This window comes from Babylonia areolata, chromosome 2 (assembly GCF_041734735.1).
Source record: "Babylonia areolata isolate BAREFJ2019XMU chromosome 2, ASM4173473v1, whole genome shotgun sequence".
Classification (NCBI taxonomy): Eukaryota; Metazoa; Mollusca; class Gastropoda; order Neogastropoda; family Buccinidae; genus Babylonia; species Babylonia areolata.
The window spans coordinates 21,338,640-21,363,639 of record NC_134877.1 but is presented as its reverse complement, the minus strand read 5'-3'; the positions used below and the strand labels follow the sequence as shown (position 1 = coordinate 21,363,639).

The window sequence follows — 25,000 nt, the reverse complement described above, 5'->3', positions numbered from 1 at the left end:
AGATTCCCTTCAAAACGTCCCCAACCGGCTTACAATGCATATAATCACACCCCAGCGTACAGTGCCAGTGAAACCATACTACACAATAATTCTACTGTCTATGAGTGAAACGTAGTAAAAACTTCGACAGTGTCTGGCAGGATGGCGAAAACTAGTGCTATGGACGAGATGCGATATCCACGGACTGATAAGCCCCTGAGCGATCTCGAACATTCGATAGAAAAAAGAAAAAAAAAAGTGCTATGGACAACTAGCGCCATTGACACGTAGCGCCGGGCTACTGGAACTTTGATCGTGATAAAATTGAAAAAGTATTGCTATCGACACGTAGTGCTATTGGACGCCGGTACACGGCGGTAGTGGTAACGACACGTAGCGCTATTGACAGGTAGGCTATCGAAAGGTACCCCGACATGATGTTTGTGCTCACCAAGGGAATCTGTGTGGAGAAAAACGAAATCAGTGAATCGGAGACTCGATAGGGACGCGGAGGAAGCTGCAATGAGAAAAACCGGCAAAACAGACAGCATCCCCCCTTTTTGTGCCTGAATTATCACCCTCAAGATCGTGGGCACCGAAGGAAAGAAGAAGAAGCATCAACGATCGTGTAGGGCAGGAAATAAGGAGATAACACGTTTTACAGAAAACGAAGATATTGAAGACCAACACGAAATACACGTTTGACTCAAAGCCGATGGAAACAACCAAAACTGCCGTCACAGCAACCGAACTGAGACAATCAATAAGCTCAGTATTATTCTAACAACAAAGCTTTAATCAGAATCGATACAGAACTAACAAAATACTACTTTAACAACAAAACTTTCATCAGAATCGACACAGAGCTAACAAGTCTGCTGAAAACGAAAATGTCAGTTGACCCATATACCTGACAAAAAAACAACAACAAAAACACGGGTTTGTGCATGCAATGGTGAACACCGCATGTTTACGACATCAATCAAACTTGGTACGCTATGGGTTTTTTTTCATAACCTGGACAGAGAGCATGTATTGATGATTCTGTGTGTGTGTGTGTGTGTGTGTGTGTGTGTGTGTGTGTGTGTGTGTGTGTGTTGTTGTTGTTGTTGTTGTTGTTGTTCTCTTCTTCTTCAGTTTAGCGTCTTTTAGCCATAAGTGTTATTTGACAAAGATAGGGGGAAAAAGACGGCTACTGGTGAGGGAAAAGTAACTGTTCATGTGTGTGTGTGTGTGTGTGTATGTCTTTTTAACCCACTGTTTATTAGAGATATATTCCGTGCATAAGACTGACTGAACAGAGATTTTGATCTTGATGAAGAATTAGACAGAGAGACAGGACGGAAATAACTCAGTGGCACTACAGGAGTGAAGCTGGATTGAACATATAAGAGAGAGAGAGAGAGAGAGAGAGAGAGAGAAAGTACATTGATATCTCATCCACTCTCTCTCTCTCTGTACATACACACACACACACACACCCCCCCCCCCCCCCCTCATATTCACCCATTTCCTACTCTTCGTCCCCCCCCCCACACCCCTATCTCCCCCTGTCCTACTCTCCCTCCCCCATCTTCCCCCCCCCCCCCTCCCGCCCCCTTCCTACTCTCCAATCCCCATCTCCCCCTATCTTAGTCTCCCTTCCTTCCCCCATTGCCCCCCTTTCCTACTCTCCCTCCCTATCTCCACCCTGACCTACTCTCCCATTCCCCCCTCCCCCCCTTCAGCCATCTCCCTTCACCTCATCAGTTTCCCGACATTTTGATACAAATTTGACAGATTCAGATTTAGATTTTTACAGATCACTCCGTGACCTTATGTTATTTAGGTTTTTTTGTTTTTGTTTCTGTTTTGTTTTTCTGGGGGGCTTGTTGTTTTTTTTACTGAGGTAAAAACATGCACTCGCTGTCAAAAACCTCTTACGCACACGCACGTGTACACACACACTCACACATATGCACATACATACCATTGCACGCGCACGTCCACACACACACACACACACATACACACACAGAGATACTTAGAGAGAGAGGAGTGACAGAGAGAAAGCAGGACTGGAGAGATGCACTGACGACAGGCAGCACGTGCTTCCCATCCCAAACAGCTGGCCATTTGGTGCATCAGGCCTTACGTCCAACAGTCTGGCACCTGTGTAGTGCTGCGTATCGATCACAGGTGTTGCTCATGTTTGGAGTCACTAAAACCAGGTGTGTGTGTGTGTGTGTGTGTGTGTGTGTGTGTGTGTGGCCTCGTGTATGAGTTCGTGTGTGTTTGAGAGTAGGTGGGTGTACGCTTGTGTGTGCGTATGTGAGATAGATAGATAGATAGATAGATAGATAGATAGATAGATAGATAGAGAAAGAGAGAGAGAGTTAGTGAGTGAGTGTGTGCATATCTGTCTGTGTGTGTGCTCGTGCACGTGCATTGGAAAGAGTGAGAGAGAGAGAGAGAGAGACTATGTGTGTGCGTATGTGTGTGTCTGCGTGTGTATGCACGGAATTGATAAATATATGGACCGATCGAACACAAACACACACACGCAGAAAGACAGAGAAAGAGACACAGAGAGATGGTCTGTTGAATATTGTATTAAGAGAGACTCGAAAGGAGTGGATGAGAGATAGACTGAACGGATGAAATAATGAAAAGTATTTGAATAGTATTATCGATTTTTTCAGGAAGGGAAACAAATCTTTTATTCAGTGATTCAGCGGCATTGAAGACACCCAGAGTGGTAGGTGGACATCAACACAGGCATCACAAGAAAATCAAGGTGAACAGCACGACTCGATGTGAAGTCCGAGCTAATAACGCTAATAACAGAATAACACCCAGCTGTCCAACAGCCGGTTCCTGTCCCAAGCCACACACACTAACACACACACACACTAATATAAGAGAGAGACAGACAGATTGAGAGACAGACAGACAGAGAGAGAGCTGAATACTGAAATATCTAATATCATTGGCTGCACAAGATGACATGGGGGGACAAATCAGAACAATAATGGTGAAAACAATGAAACACAAAATCGGATAGGGGTAAAAACAAAACAACAGAAAACGAGAGAGACTGAGAGAGAGAGAGAGAGAGAGAGAGAGAGAGAGAGAGAGAGAGAGAGAGAGAATCTGACAGAGGAGGGGAGGGAGACAGAGAGACTGAAAATTATATATATATATATATATATATATATACGGATATGGATGTTTTATTCAATATAGGCCATGGCCCATCATGAAGGGGTGGTGTAAACAAACATTACAGAGGTAATATATTCAGATATGTAACATAACACTGTTGTAACCTGAAAATGAGAAAAACAGTCATTATCTACATTTAGTCTTATTCACACATAATAACAAAAAGCGGAAAACTAGCACACACTCAACTGCATATTGTATTTCTAATCTTTAAGGCTTTATATAAGTAAATTGCTAGCTGTTTATTAACGTGTTCCTTAGTGGATGACATAATCAAATACAGTCTGAACAAGGAGGGTTGCCTATGAAATTTTGAAGGTATCAGCTGATTTCTGAGATCACTTAACACAGGACAACAAAGTACAAAGTGGAGTTCACTTCATTATAAGTAGAAGAGAGAGAAAGACGGGGAGAGAGAATCTGAGAGACAGAGGGAGAGAATCTGAAAGAGAGACAGACAGAGAGAGAGAGACAGAGAGAGAGAGACAGAGAGAGAGAGAGAGAGAGCCTAGAGAGAGAGAGAGAGAGAGAGAGAGAGAGAGAGAGAGAGAGAGAGAGAGAGAGAGAGAACAAACGAACGAAAGAACGAATCTTTTTAATGAGGGAAGTGGAATAAGCATGCATATGCTTTTTTACATCCAGCCCTCAGGGCAAAAAGAAATGAAATCAAATTGTTCACAAGATAGCAAAATGTTTTTGAAAAACATACGTGACATTCAAATACGCTCAATTGCACACTACGGTAAACATTTACAAGTACATAATCATGATACCTGCATTCATGACAATAATGTATGTGAATAAAGTAATGAGAGAGAGAGAGAGAGAGAGAGAGAGAGAGAGAGAGAGAGAGAGAGAGAATGAATGAATGAAGGAATGAAGGAAGGAATAAATGAATGAATGAAGAAAGGAAGGAATTTTATTTCCGATAGCATTAGAGTAAGTTTCAGTTTCAGTTTCTCAAGGAGGCGTCACTGCGTTCGGACAAATCCATACACGCTACACCACATCTGTTGAGCAGATGCCTGACCAGCAGCATAACCCAACGCGCTTAGTCAGGCCTTGAGTGCATGCTTACATATTTGTGTACCTATGAAAGTGGATTTCATTTTATGTAATTTCGCCAGAGGACAACACTCTCGTTGCCATGGGTTCTTTTTCAGTGCGCCAAGTGCGTGCTGCACACGGGACCTCGGTTTATCGTCTCATCCGAAAGACTAGACGCTCAGTTTGATTTTCCAGTCAAACTTAGGAGAAAGGGCGAGAGCGGGATTCGAACCCACACCCTCACGGACTCTCTGTATTGGCAGCTGAGCGTCTTAACCATTCTGCCACCTTCCTCCTAGAGTAAGCAAACAATTGCTTTCTCCAGCCCTCGAAAGGGAAACATGTCTAAAGGAAAGGCATGAAGAAGACCCCCAAATAAATGAGTAAATGTTAGAGAGAGAGAGAGAGAGAGAGAGAGAGAGAGAGCGTTCCCCCGTATATGCACTGAGTCATGATAACGGAGAGCGTCTAAGTCCGTGTAATACGACGGCCCGTGTAACTACAACTGCAATACAAGGCAGCAGCGAGCCCACACAACTGCGGGCCCCAACACACGTCGCGCACCGCTGCTCAACTCTGAAAGCGGACGAGTGTAAGAAGAGAACACATAACACATTGATCATTCCACAACACATCTTTGATCAAGCAGAAAACATATTATCAGTCGCAACTGTATAATTACATGTGTATTTGCTTGTTTTTGGATCTTTTTGAGAGGGATTTACGAGCCGGGGGATAATCGACACGGGGAGTATTGACTCGGGGGAGTATCGACACGGGGGAGTATCGGGCTGACCCAGCTGGAGCATAGCAGTAACAATGACATGTGTAACAAAATAAAATACGCAATAATTTGTTATTTTAGCACCCATTTGCCAGTAATACTGGAATTGGTTTGATATATACAGTAGAGAAAAAGACATAAAAAATATGATCAGGCAATTACAAATGGAGATGTACGGGATGCGAGGGACTGCAATTTTGGAAACAAGGGACATAATGCACAAAACTTCCCAGGGCTGTCAAGTTACTCTTTTGTTTTAAAATCAGTGTATTTTGCTACTTCCGAGAGGCAGCACGATTCTTGTCAAAGAAGTAGCACGACAAATTTCCCAATGTTTAAATCATTTTCAGATTCGATTCGCTCATTGTGGCAATCAAAAACCCCAGACAAGACATCTGCAAGGAAAAGGAAGCGGACACTAGATGACGCGTGAGTTGTTTTCAGTTGCAACCATTTGGCTGGACAGTAAATGTTGCTTAGTCTGTTAATTGTGTCAGTGTGATTGGTGCATGAGACCGTTTACTTTTTTTTTTTTTTACAATTTTCTTTCCGGGCTGAGCCTGAACTCAGCACGGGACAGAGCATACATGTAGACTTTTCGGAAAGTTCGCTGGAATTGGCTGCACTTTGCCCCGATCATCGTTTTTTTTTTTGTTTTGTTTTTTTTTGCAGCAGGTGAACATACAAGATCAGAAAGTAAAGTCCTGTTTTGATAAAATATCCTATAGGCTATATTCAGGGACCTGACTTAGCTACAGTTTTTGTGCATGGATGATACGTTATAATTAGTAGTATTTGTTCCATCAAGGGTTGTATTCATGAGCCTGTAGACTGAATGCCTATTCTGCCAACAATCAGAAGTGAATTATGATTGCCTGTTCAGCCATTCTAGATAATTCTACAGTCAATTTGGGAGGGGGAGGGGGCAGCTAACTCCACAACAGTTGGTCAGGAAAGATGGCAGCAGTTAAATTCAAAGTGATGGACGTTTTGACATTTACTTGCAGGGGTGTTGGGGGGCGGGGGGGCAGTTAGGGGGAGGGAGGGGATAGAAGATAAATAGTTCAGAATGTTTGACACATCAGCTTTGCTAAAACCTTTGATACAAGTATTAAAAACCAGTGCAGCTGGTAAAACTGGTTCCTTCAAAGAGCTTCATTTTAATGATGATTTTGGCCTTGAATCTGTGTGTGTATGTGCTGGCTTAGCCTATCAGTATCACACTCTGTGATTGTCTTAACAGAAACACATTCTGTGACTGGCGAAGTGAGCTGTCAGGTAAATAGTTTCAGTTTCAGTTTCAGTAGCTCAAGGAGGCGTCACTGCGTTCGGACAAAACCATATACGCTACACCACATCTGCCAAGCAGATGCCTGACCAGCAGCGTAACCCAACGCGCTTAGTCAGGCCTTGGGGAAAAAAAAAAAAAAAAAAAAAAAAAAAACCAAAAAAAAAAAAAAAACCACACACACAAAAAAACAACAAAAAAAAACCAAAAAAAAACCGGGGGAATAAATAATAGATAAGCTTACATAAATAAATAAATAAATAATAATTATAATATAGAAAAAGGTAGTAGTAATAATATTAGTAATACTAATAAAATGATAATAATAAAACATAAATAAATAAATAAATAAGACAACAATGGTGATAAATAAGCAAATAAATGTAAAAAAAAAATGAAGACACACATTCACACATACACCCACACATGCATAACAGAAATGCACCAGACATGCAGTTTCACATATATGAAAGCACAGTCAAATACATATAAACGTACATGAGCTCCAACACACACACACACACACACATTACCGTGCACCTCCTCTACCCCCCTCCTCCACACACTCATTTCTAGTCTAAGTATCGCAGCTTCCACGGCACACACACACACACAAACACAAACACACACTCACAGAGATGAACACTTACTTGTACAAGCACATATGAAAGCACAGTCAAATACATATAAACGTACATGAGCTCCAACACACACACACACACACACACACATTACCTTGCGTAAATAGTGTTATCTAGTACTAGTAGTAGAGGTTAACCCTGCTGTTGTTGGAATACTTCAATTCAGTTCAGTTATTCAAGGATGTGTCACTGTGTTTGGACAAATCCATATACGCTACACCACATCTGCTAAGCAGATGCCTGGCCAGTAGCATTATTGTTGGAACAATCAGTGCGTACAAAGTAGGACTCCTGTTCCAAAGCCAGATTTGTCACATGTGAGCATTGCAATTAGTCACTTTGATAGATTGTCATTGGACTTGCCACATCTCATCTAGTTCAGGAAAATAACTATTGTTTTATGTTTTTTCAATAAGAACGAGTGTCTGTGTGTCACTTTACATTTGGATGATTAATAACAAACGAAAAAACAAAACAAAAAACCAACAGATTATGTCACTTAAGATTGTCACCTGGATCTGTTTTATTTATTTTGGAATCATGTGCAGTGATTTGGATGACTCAGATGTGGAGATTCTGTCAGTAAAGAAACCCAGGCGGGAAAACAGTTCCAGTTCTGGTTGTAAGTACTGTATAATGTCTGTCACTCTGTGTCTTACTCCACTGTCCTCTCTTTGTCGCTCTATCTCTGTATCTCTTGATATACATTTCACACATATTCAGAGAACACACACACACACACACACACACACACACACACACACACACACACACACACACACACAGAGAGTAACATAAAAATATATGTATATATAATATATATAATGAATGTTTTCTTCTGCAACATGGGCGGTTGGATGTGTCAGTGTTACTCCACTTGCTCTGTATATATCATAAGAGTGTTTCAGCTGTTTGAAGATGCATAAAATGTGTTCTGTTGTGAGGGTAGTTGGATGAAGCGTTAACCCATTTACATTTTTATCTGTTCTTTTGAAGTGGTCTGGTTGACTGCAAATACTGTGTCAGTATTTGAAATTAGTAACTTTTAACTTTGATTCACTTGAATGATAGATCACATCTAGATTAATTTTGTCACTGCCAGTTTAATATTTTTGCCTGGATTTTTCAGTCAGCAGTTTAGAAACACTTCTGTTTATCATGTTTTGAACAAGTGTAAATTCAGTGTTTTTATGATGCCAACTATAAAGCATTTCACTTTATGATCTGGCTGATTGAAGTTTTAACTGTGTATGTTGTTTCAGTATTATCGTTCCTGACCATACCAGTGAGCAAAATGTCGGACTGGGTCCGCAAGAAAACGGTGCGTCAGGACCACGTGTTTGTTCAGCCCATCCCTAAAAGGAACACACACAATAGAGGGCGTGGGGAACCACAGGAGCTCCTGCATACCAGAAGTAGCAGCAGTTCGCTGACCACCAATGGCTCTTTCAGCCACTTACAGGTACTGATGCTCACTTGTATGTACAGTTCAGTCTGTCAAATCAAATGACTTATTGCCCAGCCATATACAGTCTGTGGCTGTGTAGACACTGAGGTGGTTGGTTCTTTAACACTTCGAAAAAGGTGAAACCTGTCAAGTGAAAAGTCTTGAGTGCTTATACAGAGTTACAGGGGAGGAAAAGGGGGGAGGTGGCAGAAAGTGATGGGGGCATGGACACTAAACATGTATAGTATATGTTTCCAATTCAGTGATTGTCAAGAACAGTATATTTCAGCCATTTTTAATAATGTTTTTGTACATGCTCCCTGAGGAATATAGGAGGTAGACATATTCTGCATCTGCATATTGCTGAATAATTTTTCTAAAATGTGTCTTCCAAGTACTGAAAATGAAATGTTTTAATATCATGTTTGTGCTGCAGTGTATCTGTGATTTGTAATGGCCAACACAAAAACTACAATATTGGTCAGATTAACCTATCATACTAAACTATGTGTAAAATTTAGTCTTTTATATGCAGAATCTGTAATATTGTCTTCTTTTTTTTTAATTTGAATACAGTATTTTTATTTGAAAGACCATGCACAACTTAATTATTTTTGACACCTCATTCAGTATTTATTTCTATTTTGTTCATTTGTTTGATATTATAGAAATAGTCTTGTTTATGTATTATAAGACACACATATATTTTTCAGAATACGAGTCGACTATCAAGGCTTCCTTTACACAGTCAGAATGGTGCGCATGAAAATGGTATGGTTTTTTGCCCTAAAACTTTTCTGATATTCCAGTATTCATTGAAGTGATAACTATATTCATTTTATTATGCTGACAAAATGTCCAGCTAATGAAGAAAGAAAAAAGGATACAGGAGCACTGCTAAATATTGTAATAGTATAATAAATTGGCCTTTTTTTCTTTTTTTTTTCTTTTTTTTTTTGGCTGCCCTACTTCCTGTGCCCTCAGAGCAGTTATTTTCATGTAATCACATTGACTCTCTTTATACACAGCCACATCTCTACATTTAGTCTGTAACAGTCCCCACATCACATTTGTCAGTTTGCCCCATGAGAAGATCTTTGGTTATGTTCAGTGGTGTCTGTTGTTATTCAATCCACGAAGGACATTACAGTAGTTAGTGATTAGTCGCAATCCAAATATTTGACAGTTTCAAATGTCAGTCACTGTCAATGGTAAGTATCACAACAACACACTATTGTGTGAGCATATTTCTTATACTCAGAATTTTCTGTGGGTTGAATCTGCGTATTGTGCTTAGCATGATGGCGGTACAGAGGTGTTCACCAGATACTGGTTTGCTTGATGCCAGGAGTGAACGGAGACGTTCAAATCGTGGACTTTCAGCCCGGTTTTTGCAGCCGGTCATCTTCCTCCTCCCGTCGCTCCTCATGCTCATCTGTCCGACCTGGGCGAGGGAGACGCAGCACTGTGGACCAGGTAGGTGTCTGGGGAAGCAATCCGACTGTTGTGACTTAGGCTGTTGATGGTAAATGTTGGCTGTGGGAAAGGACAGTGCATTAGAAAACTCTGAATGAGTAATTCCTGATAACACTGTTTTTTATGGATATGTGTAGTGTGTGAAGTACTCAAAAAGTATTTATTGTGTCCACTTATCTTAATGTGGAGTTTAATCCATTGAGTGATTCTGCTGTGGGATATGGCATTATACAGGCCTTGCTGTGTTCTTCAATAGTATGTTGTTTTGCCAGCTTGCTTTCAAGGCTTGCTTTCTTCTTCTGCGTTCACTCGTATGCACACGAGTGGGCTTTTACGTGTATGACCGTTTTTACCCCGCCATGTAGGCAGCCATACTCCGTTTTCGGGGGTGTGCATGCTGGGTATGTTCTTGTTTCCATAACCCACCAAACGCTGACATGGATTACAGGATCTTTAACGTGCGTATTTGATCTTCTGCTCGCATATACACACGAAGGGGGTTCAGGCACTAGCAGGTCTGAACATATGTTGACCTGGGAGATCGTAAAAATCTCCACCCTTTACCCACCAGGCGCCATCACCGTGATTCGAACCCGGGACCCTCAGATTGACAGTCCAACGCTTTAACCACTCGGCTATTGCGCCCATCAAGGCTTGCTTTCAAAACCTGTGTTAGTTCTGACAATATATTTTTTTTCCAATGTATTTAGCAAGATGCCATGATATTGTTTATGTGCATTGATTCATGTATAGATGAAAGAGGGGAGAGCTGGGGAAAACTGGTTGTGGTGTGAGGACTGACAGTGACACTGAAACACATACAGACCATGTTGTGTTCTTGTACGTCCAGTGTTTCCAGCTCAAGGAAAAAGAAGATTACCGGAAACTTCTGCAGCAGTACACAAGCATTGACCTCGGCTACAATGTTGACAAGCAAAAGACCACCACTGCCCAGGGTTCTTCAGCCCGTAACTTCCACACCCGTGGGTAAGTGGACATGTCTGAACAGTGAACCTAGTTGGACGATAGGATTCCCAATATCTGATGTACAAAGCAGCTTTTTCTGGTACTGTGGCTCTGGAGAAAAAAATATTTAAGGACCAAAAAAGAAATGATTGTAGGGACCAGAAGATCTCCAGAGAACAGATGTTTTGTAAAGATTGCAGGGCTGATGTTGAAGTTGTAGATTTGTAGTGCAGTTTTTGTTTTAAACAGGATGTCACTCCTTATGTATATCCGTTTTACTTGCTGTTTGGGTAGCCTTAGTCTATGCTGAGGGGCAATCTAAATTTCATGATGCAAAAGAAATGTTTATGGTAGTTATGTGTTTCATATATTGATTTCACGTCAGTTGGTAATAACAGAAAACAGGGAAAGTGAAAATATGAATTGTATTTATGGATATTTAGTTCTTTTCCTCATTGGAAATTTGATTTTAAGAATTATATATGTAGATATATATATTGACAAATGACTGATTTGTTAATTAATTTTCTTCATCCTGTAGGACGCCGAGGCTGTCTGTGCTATCATCTTCATCCTCATCAGTATTATCATCATCATTGCCATCCAGCGACAGCGTCAGCAGCAGACCAAAGGGTATCCCACCATCGACCCGTTTTCGTGTGCACCCCAATCACTTCACTGAGTCCCCACTGCTGCCCTGTGACAGAGTCAGTGAGCATTCCACAGTTGCTGCGTTTTCTGGCAGAGAGAGGGGTGGTACACAGGGGCGGTGTGGATGGGGTCAGCAGGTGTGCAGTCCAACCTCTGCGACATGTGTCCGACACAGATCACAGCGGGAAAACGCTCATCAGGATGAAGGTCTGAGCTTTTCGTCACTTTTCTCAATTTCTAATTCTATATGTGTGTATGTGTGCCCATGTTTCTGTTTAGTTTTATTCTGTTTTGTACATTTTCATCCTGTCTTGATAACTGCGGAGTGAATGTCTGTGCAGAGGGAATGTTTGTGTGCATGGCTCTGTGCATGCAGATTCACCCCCTCCCATCCCCCACCCCCCACCCCTTTTTTTTTTTTTTTTTTTTTTTTTTTTTTAACTCAAACTGGCTGTTCAGCTGAGTTAACTTAATGATAGTCATCATTGACAGTGCTTGGCTATTGAAGTCTGCGTTGAAAAAGATGACCAGTTTTGTATGGCTATGAACCTGCTGGATGTATCCAGACACATACTTCTTTTGCAAAGAAGGTTTTCTTTCAGATATAGTTGAATCAACACGGACTTACTTTGCCTCTGTAATGTTGATATGTTGAACATAACACTTGTGTGCGTCCTTTGTGTGTGTGTGTGTGTTTTCAATATATCACAGTATCCATCTGACACAAAAATAGAATGTATGTGTGTATATTTTGTAAAACAGGACTGCTGGTGGACACACCTCCATTGCTAACAGACTCCGACCCTGAAGTGATCATTGTGGAAGATACACATGGCAGGTAATTATTGACAAATATATTGTTCACCACGCATATAGAAGCAGAACAAATTTAAATGCTTTCAAAGTATTAGAAAAAGAAAGTGATATCATTTGAGCGAGCTGCTTTTCTCAAGTGTAGAAGCAAAGGTGATGATTATCAGTGTTACACAAATTTTGGCGGTGTGTGTGTGGTATTGATTTTGCTAGAAGTAGAAAGATTGATTTGATTGACGGATTGCTTGTAGTAAGTTACTGTGTGACTAGTCTGCATTTTGTACATCTGTGCAAAGGGGAGGTAGGATGGTGGAAAAGGAGAAAGTGTGAGACAGATTTCAAAAGTTATTTGTCCTCCAAATAAGTGTGCATGTCAGTTCATTGGAAGAGGCCTGGATTGTGAGCACTGGCAAGCTTAAGAATTATTTCCCTTCCCTCAACAGGCATGGTAGTTGTTTGCATTTGTATTTGTATTTCTTTTTATCACAACAGATTTCTCTGTGTGAAATTTGGGCTGCTGTCCCCAGGGAGAGCGCATCGCTACACTACAGCGCCACCCATTTTTTTGTATGTTTTCCTGTGTGCAGTTTTGTTTTTCCTATCGAAGTGGATTTTTCAACAGAATTTTGCCCGGAAGAACCCTTTTGTTGCCGTGGGTTCTTTTACGTTCTTGCACACAGGACCTCGGTTTATCATCTCATCCGAATCATTAGCATCCAGACCACCACTCAAGGTCAGGTCTGGTGAAGGGGGAGAAAATATCGGCAGCTGAGCTGTGACTCGAACCAGCGCGCTCAGATTCTTTCACTCCCTAAGCGGACGCGTTACCTCTAGGCCATCACTCCACTTTGACATGTTATCTCCCATTCATTTTAACCCCTTGGGACAGCACTGACTAAAAAAGCTTTGAAACAGTTCTACAAGTGAGAAAATAGACTTGGCAAGAGATTTTTCAACATGTCTCGAAGGGTTACATGCAAATAAAAGTATTCTGCTGCATTTATCTTTGTATTACTTTTAAGAGCAAGATCAGTACATTGCAGACTACTATTTTTTGTTTCATACTCAGTTTGCATATCTGAGTGCTCTGCAGTTCTAATTTTGGTATTGTGTAGTTTGGGAAGGTGAAGACGTCTTAAGCTACATGTGATATGCCCGTTTACCACATGTTTCTGTTAGGTTTGTTTTCATGTGAAGACCTTTTACTCATAGAATTGTTTTTTTACTAACTGGAGGAATGTCTGACTTGGTGATGTGTTGTTGTTTTTTCAGCTCCAGCAGGCAGTCACCTCCCTTGAACTTTAAGTTTTCCCAGTATCTGGATGATGACTGGATAAACAGACTGTGAGTTAGCACATCGACTGTATGTCTGCTGTGCTTATCTTTATTTCTTGTTTTGCGCACACACACACACACACACACACACACGCACACACGCACACACGCACGCGCGCGCACACACACACACTCACACACACCACACTTACACACACTCACACACACGCACACTCACACTCACACACACACACACACACACACACACACCACACTTACACACACACACACACGCACACACACATACACTATCTCTCTCTCTCTCTCTCTCTCTCTCTCTCTCTCTCTCTCTTACTTGCATACATGTTTACATATATTTATCTCAGTTCCTGGCAATTGAATGCTGTTTTTTTCTGCACCAAAAGCCTTGTTTCACTTGTTTTTAGCCTTTTATTTGTAGCTTTTGTCTTTTTTTTTCTTTTCTTTTCTTTTTCTTCTTTTCTCTCTTTTCTTTTCTTTCTGTTTTTATTGTTGTTGCTGTTGTTTCAGCTTGACACAAGAAACTTTGTTTCGTTTTTTTTTTGTCTCTCTCTCTGAGATTGATCGCATGTTGTCTTCCAACAGAAACAGTAAATATGCCTCAGCAGAAAGAGAAAGGCAGCGACTGATTGAAGAGGCTGAAATGAAGAAGAAACTACTCGAAGAAAGGGTACGTCTTTTTGTTTTGTTTTTTTAGTTTTGTAGATTATGATGGAAATTTGATTATTGCCGTCCTCTCCAGTTCATTTCTAAGATGAATATGGGAGACTAGTTAGAGACTTATTTTTTTATTGCATTTTTTTTCTCTTCTTTATCTGACAGGTTCAGTTTTGGAACATTCATGCCTTTTTGGTAATTTCAGTTCATTGTGTGTTAAAAAAAATCTTTGTTAGCTTTATGTTATTTACCTGTATGTTTTTGTTTTATTCTAATCTTTGTTAGCTTTATGTTATTTACCTGTATGTGTTTGTTTTATTCTTCTTAATAGATCCTGTGTATTTAACGATGCTTGTTTTATTTTTCCTTGTGCATAAATCCTATGTTTGTTTTATTTTTCCTTATACATCATGCGTATTTACCTGTGTTTCTTTTTTGTTTGTTTTTTTCTATGACAGCGAGAAGGAAGGCTTGGCAACCTTGATAAACGAGTAAGTGGTTCTTTTTATCTCTTGTCACTTTCACTGATAGTTTTTTTATTGCTTTTTTCTTGCATCAAACATCAAACTTTACAGCCATTCAAGAACATGAAATTCATTGTACAAACTACTGTTGTAACACAGAAGTGGTAATGCAATACTGCAGTAAAGACAAAATTATTATTAAGAAAATCACAAAAAATATACAAATTTCCTTTCTGTACTTCTCATTTTTAGTTCTGTTTGTCTGACTTTTTATTCAACAGTTACCATATTTTTTTCTTTATGTACCATATCTTTTTGTTTTCACAGTAGAAGGAATAATCATCGCAGATATATGCAGGGTGTATTATCTTCTGAATCTGATTTGTGAGATTGGATAACTGGTCTGACTTACGAGTTTTCTTCACAGGCAATGTTTCTCAGAATGTGAACTTAAAAATGCTACAAGAATGAAAACTTAGAAAATACAGCAAGACTGTTTTTGGTTGGTGGGCTTTCTAAAGCCATGGCCTGTTAAAGTGAACTTTTTTTATTTTGTTAGTTATCTTTCTGTATGTTTGTTTATATGTTGTTGTTTTTCTGTGGCATTCAGTTGCGTCTGCAGATGAAGCTGTTCGATGATGAGGTGGAGGTGATTGAAGACCTACCTGAGGTGGAAGAGGAGACTCCTTTGCCAGGTCAGTATGCATGCATGAAGCTTTGGTTGGATGAAGCTTAGCTTGTCACACCCAGGAAAATGGAAACCATATGGATTGTTCTGCTGTTAAAATTGTCAGAATCATTTACAGTCCTTGGGGAAAGAAAAAAAATTGTTTAACTAAAAAGGATAGAAGGTGGAGGGGTGGGGGGTTAGACCTTTCAGTGAACAGGGCTCTGCATTGCTGAAGTAATGTGACCGTATGTTGGTGAATGGACACTATAGATTACAGCATGCACAGCATTAGCTATTCTGTTCAGGCGAACAAAACGTTAACATACTCTTAGAAAGATAGGCAGTCTGCTGCTTGTAGTTGTGTGTGTGTGTGTGTGTGTTATCGCACATGTATGTGCAGGCATGATTAAACTTAAAAGGTTTTGTCCATACTAACTTCATTGAAGGACACTTTCCCATCCTTTCTGAAAACACTCTTGTCCAAAGACAGCAGTGGTGAGAATTACAGCTCCAGACACTTTCCCAACCTTTCTGAAAACACACTTGTCCGAAGACTGCTAGTGGTGAGAATTACAGCTCCAGACACTTTCCCAACCTTTCTGAAAACTCACCTGTCCAAAGACAGCAGTGCTGAGAATTACAGCTTCACCAGTAAAGTTTTCCCAGACCTGACATCTAAAAACGGCTGTGTGCAGAGCTGACGGACCAGATGCAGAGGGAGATTGCCGCTGCTCTGGGTGGTGGTCCCCAGACCCAGGTGTTGTCGGAAGGATTCCGCCTGCAGCTGACTCGGGCAGATTTTGCCACCCTGCAGGGATTGAACTGGCTCAATGATGAGGTATGGAACTTGTTTTGTTGAATTACATTTGTTTGTCAGAACGGTTTTCTCTGCATAAAAAACCAGGCTGTTCTCCCTGGGGAGAGCGTGCATCAGTGCAGTGCTGCACCACCCTTACCATCAAAGTGGATTGTTCTTCAGAATTTTGCCATGAACACCCCTTTTCTTGCTGTGCGTACTTGTACATGTGCTTAGTGCATGGTTCACACAGGACCACAGTTTATTTTCACAGAAAGACTAGAACGCAGACCACAACTCAAGGTCTAGTGGAGTTGGGGGGGTGGGGGGTCAAAAATCTCAGCCCATATAATGTATTCTTACCCATGGACGTTCGTTCTCTGGTCAGCTGCATTGCCACAAGGTGCTCTTCTTTGCCATTTGCAGCACAAACCTTGCTGTTTAATGTTTTCTTTGTAGCTAAAGTTTGTGAAGGAGAGAGATTCAACTCAACCAAACTGCCTTCTCACTTTATAGCTTTTGGTTTAAAGTTCAACTAGCCACAAAGGTTATCTGATGACTGTCAAAGAAAGGTGAAGAAATACTGCTTTTAAGGGGGGACTTGGCGTGCATTTTTGATGAAAAATCACCAGAAAACATGTTTTGGGGTTATTGTAAATTTTGAAAGAATAATATATCTACAAACACTTTTTGGGTGTCTTTTGCTTTAATTTTGCATAAAAGTGTGTGTAATTGTACTTTTTTTAATGTAGGTGGCCTCAAATATTTATCGGAAATCGAAGTCGAATCACAAAAATCGCTATCTTCAGACCCTAGCAACCACCACTTTCGTTTTACCAATTGAGGTGTGTGACCGCTCGTTTGAAAGCTAAACATACGCTCTTTCCGGTCAACCTAATTTCATATGCAAACAACCTCAGTGCGAGAGCTCCGCGAAGCACGAAATGGCTCACCCAACAACAGTGTATAAACCGGTGATTGGGCCTAAGCTGTCACGAGGGTAAATCCATGATTCTGATTGGCCGAAACTCCAGTCATCCGCCATCTTTGTTCATAGCGTCTGTTTCGAAGTGAGCGAACTAGGACATTCATTTTGTCAGTTTTAGGCACAGTTTTGCTTTTTTACAATGCCAAGAAAGTTTGGAACGAAGTTTAGAGTACTCCATAAGTTTGGTACAAAGAAGAGAAAAGGGAAATGTGGAAAAGCCAGCCGCCAATCACAGCAAACTGAGGTCGAATCGACAACCTGTGAGCCGACTCCATCAACGTCGTCTGCTATGGAATACCCGTCCTCTACTTCAAAGAAAAAAAAAAGGACTTTTTCTCAAAAAAGAAGGCAGTGTCTGATTCTAGTGAAGAAGTAGATGAGTCTGAACCCAGCAAAAAACAAAGACTGGAAGAGGAAGCTGTAGAAGAAGTGAGAAGTGATGATCTCAACATCATCATGAACCTGAGCTGCCTTCAGTCTCTCATCGATTCCAGTGGTGCATTGTGTCCAGAATGCAAAGAACCGGTAAGTCGATCGTTGATTTCTTTGTTTATTTTTCGTTTTCTTTATCGTTCATACTTCTTCCTGGTCCTTGTGAAGTGTGAGAGGAGAGAATTAGATTGTGGTGTGAGGGGGTGAGTGGGGGGCTGTGTGTGTGTCGTGGGGTGTGTGTGAGGTTATGTGTTTATTCAATCAATGTGTGTGTGTTCCAGGTTGTGTTTATTCAGTGTGTGTGTGGTTGTGAGTGTGTTCAGTGTATTAGTGTGTGTTTCAGGTTATGTGTTTATTCATAGTGTGTTTGTGTGTGTGATTATTCTGTGTGTTTGAATATGTTTCAGGTTATGTGTTTGTTCATTGTGTATGTGTATGAGATGTGTATATTCCATGTGTGTGTTTCAGGTTATGTGTTTGTTCAGTGTGTGTGTGTGTGTGTGTAAGACTGCTTGTACAGATGTGTGTATATGTTACAAATGTATGAAGCTGTGCAAAAAAAAAGTGTACTGTAATGTATCATGTGTTTCAGAGCCTGAGGGTGACTGAGGGAGGTCAACAAAGGGTCCTCGGCCCTGCTGGATGTGATGCTGGAACTGGAGCTTGTGGGAGGAAGCACTCTGGGTGACTTTGTTTTGAAAGAGGACACTGCCAGGGTGGTGAAATCCAGCAGAAAATCATCAGAAAAGGAGAAAGAGAAGAGAAAGAAAATAGAGATGGTGCGACGCATGGAACGCCAGGAAAGACAAGAAAGAGAAGGGGAGGTGTATGGGCCTGGGCAGTTCTGAGTGTTTGATATCCAATGCCACATAGAAAAAACTGTACAGAATGTCTTGACAAGGTATCATACTTGATAATTATTGGAAAATGATAGTAATACTATTGAAAATTGTTCCTTTCATTTGTCCACATTAAATTCTATCTTTGGAGTCAAATTTCTCAAAACGACTTTTTATTCCGTACGTATGTACTGCCCTCCTTTACTGTACAAGTTCTACAACAGCTATTGCCTTGAAATTTTGCATGTAGATGGAAAAATGGCTTCTGAGTGCAATGAAACCATTAGCAAGTATGGATCTTGGACAGTTTTAGTGTTATATTAGGTTAAAAATAATTATTTACATTTGTCAATTTTCTCCAAAGTCTTGGCGATGGTATTTACATTTATGTACATTTATACATACTAATTTATGTCTATTGCACTCTTCTATTCATGTCCTTTGTATTGATTATGATTTTAGCTTCAATACTACCTAACTTTGCAAACTGTAGAGGAGGAGCAGACGTACTCGTTTTCGACAGCACAAAAACAAGAAAAAAATCATAAAATTATTTCTATGTAACATGAACATTTGAAACTTTGTATTCTAGCTCCAAATCCACTTTGCTGTCTATGTGCAAAATTTCATGGCAATAGCTTTAGTAGAAGTCGAGATACAAAAATACTAGAAAAATGCATGCCAAGTCCCCCCTTAAAGTAATGTCAAGGGTGTCATCAGTGTCTCACAAGTGTGCACTAACCTGGCTTTTAAGAGTAATTTCACAAGTGTTAAGAGTATCTCATTGTAATGGCAGATCTGTGGCTGATTTCATTAAAACATTTTGATAGATTTTGCATTTGTATGTTTATACCATAGATTTCTTTTCATGCAATATTTGTCTGTTCAGTACAGTTCTCACATAACCAACATTATTGGAACCCTGGTTATTATTATTACCCAAGTCCTGTCCTGTTCTCCTCAGGTGATCAACTTCTACATGAACATGTTGATGGAGAGAGGGGAGCGAGATGCATCCTGCAAGACTTATGCCTTCAATACCTTTTTCTACCCCAAGCTGTTGGCTGGCGGTCATGCTGCTGTGAAGAGATGGACTCGAAGGGTGGACCTCTTCTCTCACACCTACCTTGTCATCCCTGTACACCTGGGTGTCCACTGGTGTCTGTGTGTAAGGACACCCTTCACTTGTGTTGGGATGGGGATGGGTGTGTGGGGTATTTGTGTTTGTGTGTGCAAGTCTGTCTATGAATTTGGAAAAAATACGTTTGTGGCTAGATAAGGATTTTTGTGTGTAAATGAAGGTGTGTGTGTGTGTTTCTGCGCATGTCTCTATCTGGACAAATACGTTTGTGGATTGGTGACAATATTTGTGTGTGAATGAGTTGGGTTTGTGTGTGTGTGTGTTAGCCATTGATGCTTGCTGCCCTCGTCCATCAGCAATTCTGTCTAACGCTGGTTCTTACCTGCTGACTGTTTTGGACAGATGGTGTTTGTGAAGGAGAAGTGCATCCGTTATTACGACTCCATGGGTGGAAACAACAATCAGTGCCTAAATGCTATCAGGTGAGATTCACACTGACACTTTCTTCTGTGTGTGTGTGTTTGTTTAATTGTTTTGTTTTTTGTCTCAACTTTTGTTATATTGTGTTGAGAGAGCCTGAAGTAGAGGGCCCAGAGTGTCAGTGAATTGATTGCGATCACGCCTTGATTTTAACCTGATTGCCCAATTGAGCCATGTAATTATGTGACCTGATTGAAGTCATTGTTTGACACAAAGCAAGAACACCCAAGAATCAACAGACAGACAGAAAATACAAAAAAACTTGGCCATATGAAGAGCACAGAAGCAGGAGTCAAGATGGTTGCCGGAAAAAGAGAGCGCTAGTCAGGGAGGCAAAGGGGAGGTAACCTACTTGCGAGAGGTTATCGGCTGTAGCTTCTTTCGTTTTCTCCACATAGACAGATAGTAGTTTGCACAGGACAGGAATGTCAGACCCCTGTTGGAGTCTGCACTAGTGGGTCACGGTAAGTATGTTAGATAAACGTAATTTTAGGAAGAAAATTTCCTTTGTATTCATGAACTGGAAATCAACAACTGACTGCAGTTTCCATGTTCACAGTCAGGTTACAGTTTGTACGCTGTGTGGAGACAGTGTGAGAGTAATGCCACTGAAATGAAGAATGGTAAAAAATAAGATAGAATAAAAAAAAAAAAAGGAAGGGCGTGGGGGGTGGGATGCATCAGTGTCCATTACCTTATATCCATACAAAAAGGACGCATTGAACTCTATTTCTATCAATTTTTTTCTGCCAGTCTGACTGTTTGTTTGTTTGTTTGTTGTTGTTTCAGGCAGTACTTACACGATGAAAGCCTTCAAAAAAGGAATGTAGAGTTGGATCTGTCTGAGTGGTCGACAGAAACAGTGAAGGTAAGATTGCTGGATGTATCCACCTATCTTGTGTGTCTTCTTTTCTTCTTCTTTTTTTTTTTTTTTTTTTTTTTTAAGGCAACAATTGATACAGATATGCTAATAGTATTCATGCAAAGTTTCATTTCTGGTTGAATATTTTACCAGAACTGCTTTTCAAGTTTGTTGGCTTTGCTTTAGATTGCTTGATGGTGGTGGTTTGTTTTTGTTCTTGATTTTTGCTTTGTTTTTTTAGGGGAGCAGGTGTCTTTGTTTTTTGTGTGTGTTTTTTTTGGATGCATGCAACCCATGAAACATTTTTTCTAATATCAAAATGTCTTCTTTTTTCTTTTCTAATTCGTATATCATCAGTTTCTGTTTGAGCCCCTTTATTCACATGTATGAATGATTTCCTTACAAGACCAAGGTCAGTAAATTAATTTTAGCCCGATCTCCCAATCGAACCATATAATTATGTGACCTGGTTGAAGACAAAATTTGACAAAAAAACAAGAACGCCAGAGAATTGACAGACAGACAGAAAATACTGGAAAAAAAACCTCATCCGTATGAAGAGCACAGGAACAGGAGTCATAATGGCTGCTGGAAAAAGAGGGCGCTAGCCAGCAGGACAAAGGGGAGGTTACCTACTTCCAGGAGGTTATCGGCCATAGTACTTTCGTTTTCTCTGCATAGGCGGATAGTAGTTTGCACAGGACAGGAATGTCAGACCCCTGCCAGAGTCTGCACTAGTTGGGTCACGGTAAGCATGCTACTTAAACGTAATTTTAGATAGAAAATTTCCTTTCTGTCCCAAACAGTTCCTCCCCACCTGGTTGATTATTGGTCTTCCTCAATAGTTCATGTCCGCTTTTCTTATGACTGACTCATGTTTGTTGTTAATTGTCTGTATATAAAGCACAAATACCACACATCTTCTGCTTTCTCTGTCACTGTCTTGTTTTCTTTATTGCCTGTTTGCAGGACATTCCACAGCAGATGAATGGGTCAGATTGTGGCATGTTTTCATGCATGTATGCAGAGTCGCTGACAAGAGGGGCCAAAATCACCTTCACACAGGTCAGTGTTTTGTACCATGTACTGTAGAACAATGAAACATCAGTGATTCATGCACAGCACCTTTTTTTTTTTCTTCTTTTTTTTTTCATCTTCAGGGGGGCCCTCCCCTCCCCCATTCTGTCTTGATTTGCTCAGTTTTTACTCTGTTCACTGAGAGAAAAAAAATGAGTGTGATGCAAGACAACTGTCTTGTTCATTACTGAGCATGCTCTTTTCAACCTCAGGAAAACTTAGGCAAACTCTGAAGTCTTTGGAATGGTGTACTTGATGTTTGTTGCAGATGAAGTTTGAGAATAAGGGGCTGTTGAAGTGCTTTGTACACCTGTACATAGCCAGATATATGTAAGCTAAGGAAAAGTAGCTGTCATTGCTGCACTGGTTTTGTGTAGTTTACTATTAAATCTACAGTTTTATATGCAGCAAATGTTGTAATGTTTGTGTCTCTGCAAGCAAGCATGTGTACCAGTTTATTTTTCCTCTTGTGTGCAGAAGGACATGCCATACTTCAGACGGAGGATGGTGTACGAACTGTTGAAGAAGCAGTTGCTATGATAACAGCTCCTGAGTGATTTAAGTCATATCTGGTCTTTCCGTTTCCTGTTTCTGTTTTGTGACATAGTGGACGGGAAGGGGACGGCGATTACGTATCTCAGGCATAACGTCCCATGATGGGATGAAAAACTATGTGGAGAACAGGTGTGAGGGGAACGAGAGTGCGTCAGAGACATACCCACCTTTGCTATTCTGCCAAAGGAACTTTGTGCCTGATAGGCAGAGGAATATAATCTGTGACGAAGTGACATTCAAAGTGAATAAACAAAACATAAGTGGGTGCAGCATATGTGTGAGACATTGTGTGCTGGAACACAAACACGTGTGTGAACATGTTACAGCATCACTTTGAATTTGTGTGTGTGTTTGTGTATTTATGTCATTGTGTGCATGTGTGAGAGGAACTACAGTGAGTTGTGAAAATGTATGTGAAGAAGTTCACATATTGTCCTTTTTTTCTTTTCTAATTTTAAGATGCTGCTATCAGTCAAGGCGCACATTTATATCGTCATATTTTGAGTATAATTGCTCAGTTACTCACTTCTTGTTTACCAGAATATGAAACAAACAGTAATCAGACCTGTGCACCCCCCGTATTTTTCAGTATTTGTCCCTGAAAAAAAAAAAAAAAAAAGAAATGCAGAAATGATTTCATAAACCAAAATCCAATTTCTCAACAATCTCAAATACAAACAATAATTTTTGTTCCCGACATGAAAATGGTTATTGGATATTGCAAGATAAGCATTTTTCTTTTGTAAGAGAGTGGGAGGGAGGATGGGGGAGAGAGAGAGAGAGCAAGCCGTGGTCAATATTGATCGAATATGATACAATACTGAAAGCCAGTGAAAAATACCAAAGACTGTTATAACAGTACTGAAAAGGTTGGTTGAGGGGTGCACAGGTCTGAGTAATGATTGATTTATATTAAAAATGGAAAGATGCTTGAAAACTATAATTTTGAATGTAAGAAATTAAGGTCATTTAAAATTAAATTCTTGGTATTGAACCTTTCTAGATAACTGTACCCAGTGTTAAATACTAGTCTTTCTTCATCAATCACTGTGCTGAGAACCTGTGGAAAGAGGGGGATGAAAGAATAGCACAAGCAAACATTCTCAGGTCATTGCCAGTGCTTGTCCTCCGGATGAGACAGTAAACCGAGTCCCATGAGCAGCAATGCATTTAGTGCATGTGAAAGAACCCATGGCATCAAAAGGGTTGTCCCTGGCAAAATTCTGGAGAAAAAACCAACTTTGAGAGTAAAACAAATTTACTTGCATATACGAAAAATAAATGGGTGATGTTGCACTATTTTGAGACGCTTACCCTGGGGAAAGCAGTCCAAATATCACAAGAAAATCTGTTTTGACGAAAAGTAATACAATACGATACAATGTATTGAGGAGCAGACCTGAGAAAGCTAGTCATGGATACAGAGGGGAGGTAACCTACTTCCGGGAGGTTATCAGCCGTAGCTTCTTTCATTTTCACCGTATAGGCGGGTAGTAGTTTGCACAGGACAGGAATTGGACTCCCTGCCGGAGTCTACACTAGTGAGTCATGGTAAGTATGTTAGATAAACATAATTTTAGGGAAAAAATTTCCTAGTGGTAAAACGCCAGCTGTGTCCACTGTCATTTTTCCTTGCTTTTCACCTGGAGACATGCTGCAGAGGAAAGCAGGTTACTGGCAGGCTTTTCAAGGTGTATAGCTGTGGTGTGTGTGCATGCAAACAATGTGAAAGGGCAGAAGGTTGATTCACACTAAGAGCACAGCACTATGAATTTGTCAAGGGAAGTTAGTTGGTCAAACTAAACATGGTCAGACTTGCCTTCTTTGAGTTTTTGTTTTCTGGGGTTTTTTTTAGCTTTGATGTGGATTTTAGTCAGTTGTCTAGGCAGTTAACCAAAAAGGAAAAGAGGAACCAATATAATTGGATATCGTTGCTCCGTACACTTCGGCATGCTTACAGCAGCACAAACTCTTGATAGATCAGTGTTCAGCACAGAAAGTCAGCAGTCATCTCTCCCTCTGTCTTCAGATTATTAGTTTTCCCTGTGTATATTAATAAACAAAAAAAATTGGGGTTAACAGGTCAGATTATGCTCGTTTTTACCTACAAAAATAACTCCTTTTTTATATTAGGAACATTTTCACTTTAACTTACTATTCAGGTTTTTTGGTGTTGTTTTTGTTGTTATTTTATTTTTTCACTGGAAAGATCAGAAAATTAATTTCTTGTCCTCCAGGCTTGAATAATTCTAGAAGCTTTAATGTCTTTTGATTTCCTTGATTAGCTTGAGTCCTTGATCACATTAAATTCTTATTCAGATTTAATAGTAATGCCTCCAAATATTTTTAAAATAAATTGGTAATGGGCCAATATAGATTTGATTTTAAGGTACATTTCTAAAGAAAATAAATGAATCAATAGGGCTGCATTATCTGGCATAAGCCAGTATTCATAATGGGCTTTGTTTCTTCAGTGTTTGGGTGACAAA

General features: G+C 40.2%; 1 protein-coding gene and 1 long non-coding RNA gene across 4 annotated transcripts in view; both read left to right on the top strand.

Annotated features, from left to right (window-relative positions):
• The first annotated feature begins 5,291 nt into the window (after positions 1-5,291).
• LOC143299137 (sentrin-specific protease 1-like) overlaps positions 5,292-25,000 on the top strand; it is a 21,283-nt gene continuing 1,574 nt past the window's right edge. Inside the window, exons 1-18 of one of the 3 annotated variants that reach the window (XM_076612282.1) lie at positions 5,292-5,443; positions 7,492-7,565; positions 8,206-8,405; positions 9,104-9,161; positions 9,739-9,866; positions 10,717-10,853; positions 11,578-11,690; positions 12,246-12,321; positions 13,569-13,640; positions 14,196-14,280; positions 14,726-14,758; positions 15,342-15,426; positions 16,097-16,239; positions 19,421-19,624; positions 19,940-20,019; positions 20,807-20,885; positions 21,849-21,944; positions 22,434-25,000. The exon at positions 22,434-25,000 is cut by the window's right edge and continues 1,574 nt beyond it. In XM_076612282.1, coding sequence (XP_076468397.1) covers positions 5,346-5,443; positions 7,492-7,565; positions 8,206-8,405; positions 9,104-9,161; positions 9,739-9,866; positions 10,717-10,853; positions 11,578-11,690; positions 12,246-12,321; positions 13,569-13,640; positions 14,196-14,280; positions 14,726-14,758; positions 15,342-15,426; positions 16,097-16,239; positions 19,421-19,624; positions 19,940-20,019; positions 20,807-20,885; positions 21,849-21,944; positions 22,434-22,496 — 1,824 coding nt within the window. In that variant the 5' untranslated portion in view covers positions 5,292-5,345 and the 3' untranslated portion in view covers positions 22,497-25,000. Of the gene's footprint in view, positions 5,444-7,491; positions 7,566-8,205; positions 8,406-9,103; positions 9,162-9,738; positions 9,867-10,716; positions 10,854-11,373; positions 11,691-12,245; positions 12,322-13,568; positions 13,641-14,195; positions 14,281-14,725; positions 14,759-15,341; positions 15,427-16,096; positions 16,240-19,420; positions 19,625-19,939; positions 20,020-20,806; positions 20,886-21,848; positions 21,945-22,433 lie in introns of all 3 variants that reach the window. The other 2 variants (XM_076612275.1, XM_076612269.1) reach the window with 2 other exon arrangements.
• On the top strand, positions 16,843-18,612 carry LOC143279352 (uncharacterized). Its single transcript, XR_013054869.1, has 2 exons — positions 16,843-17,710; positions 18,210-18,612. It is a non-coding gene; the product is annotated as an uncharacterized LOC143279352 (long non-coding RNA).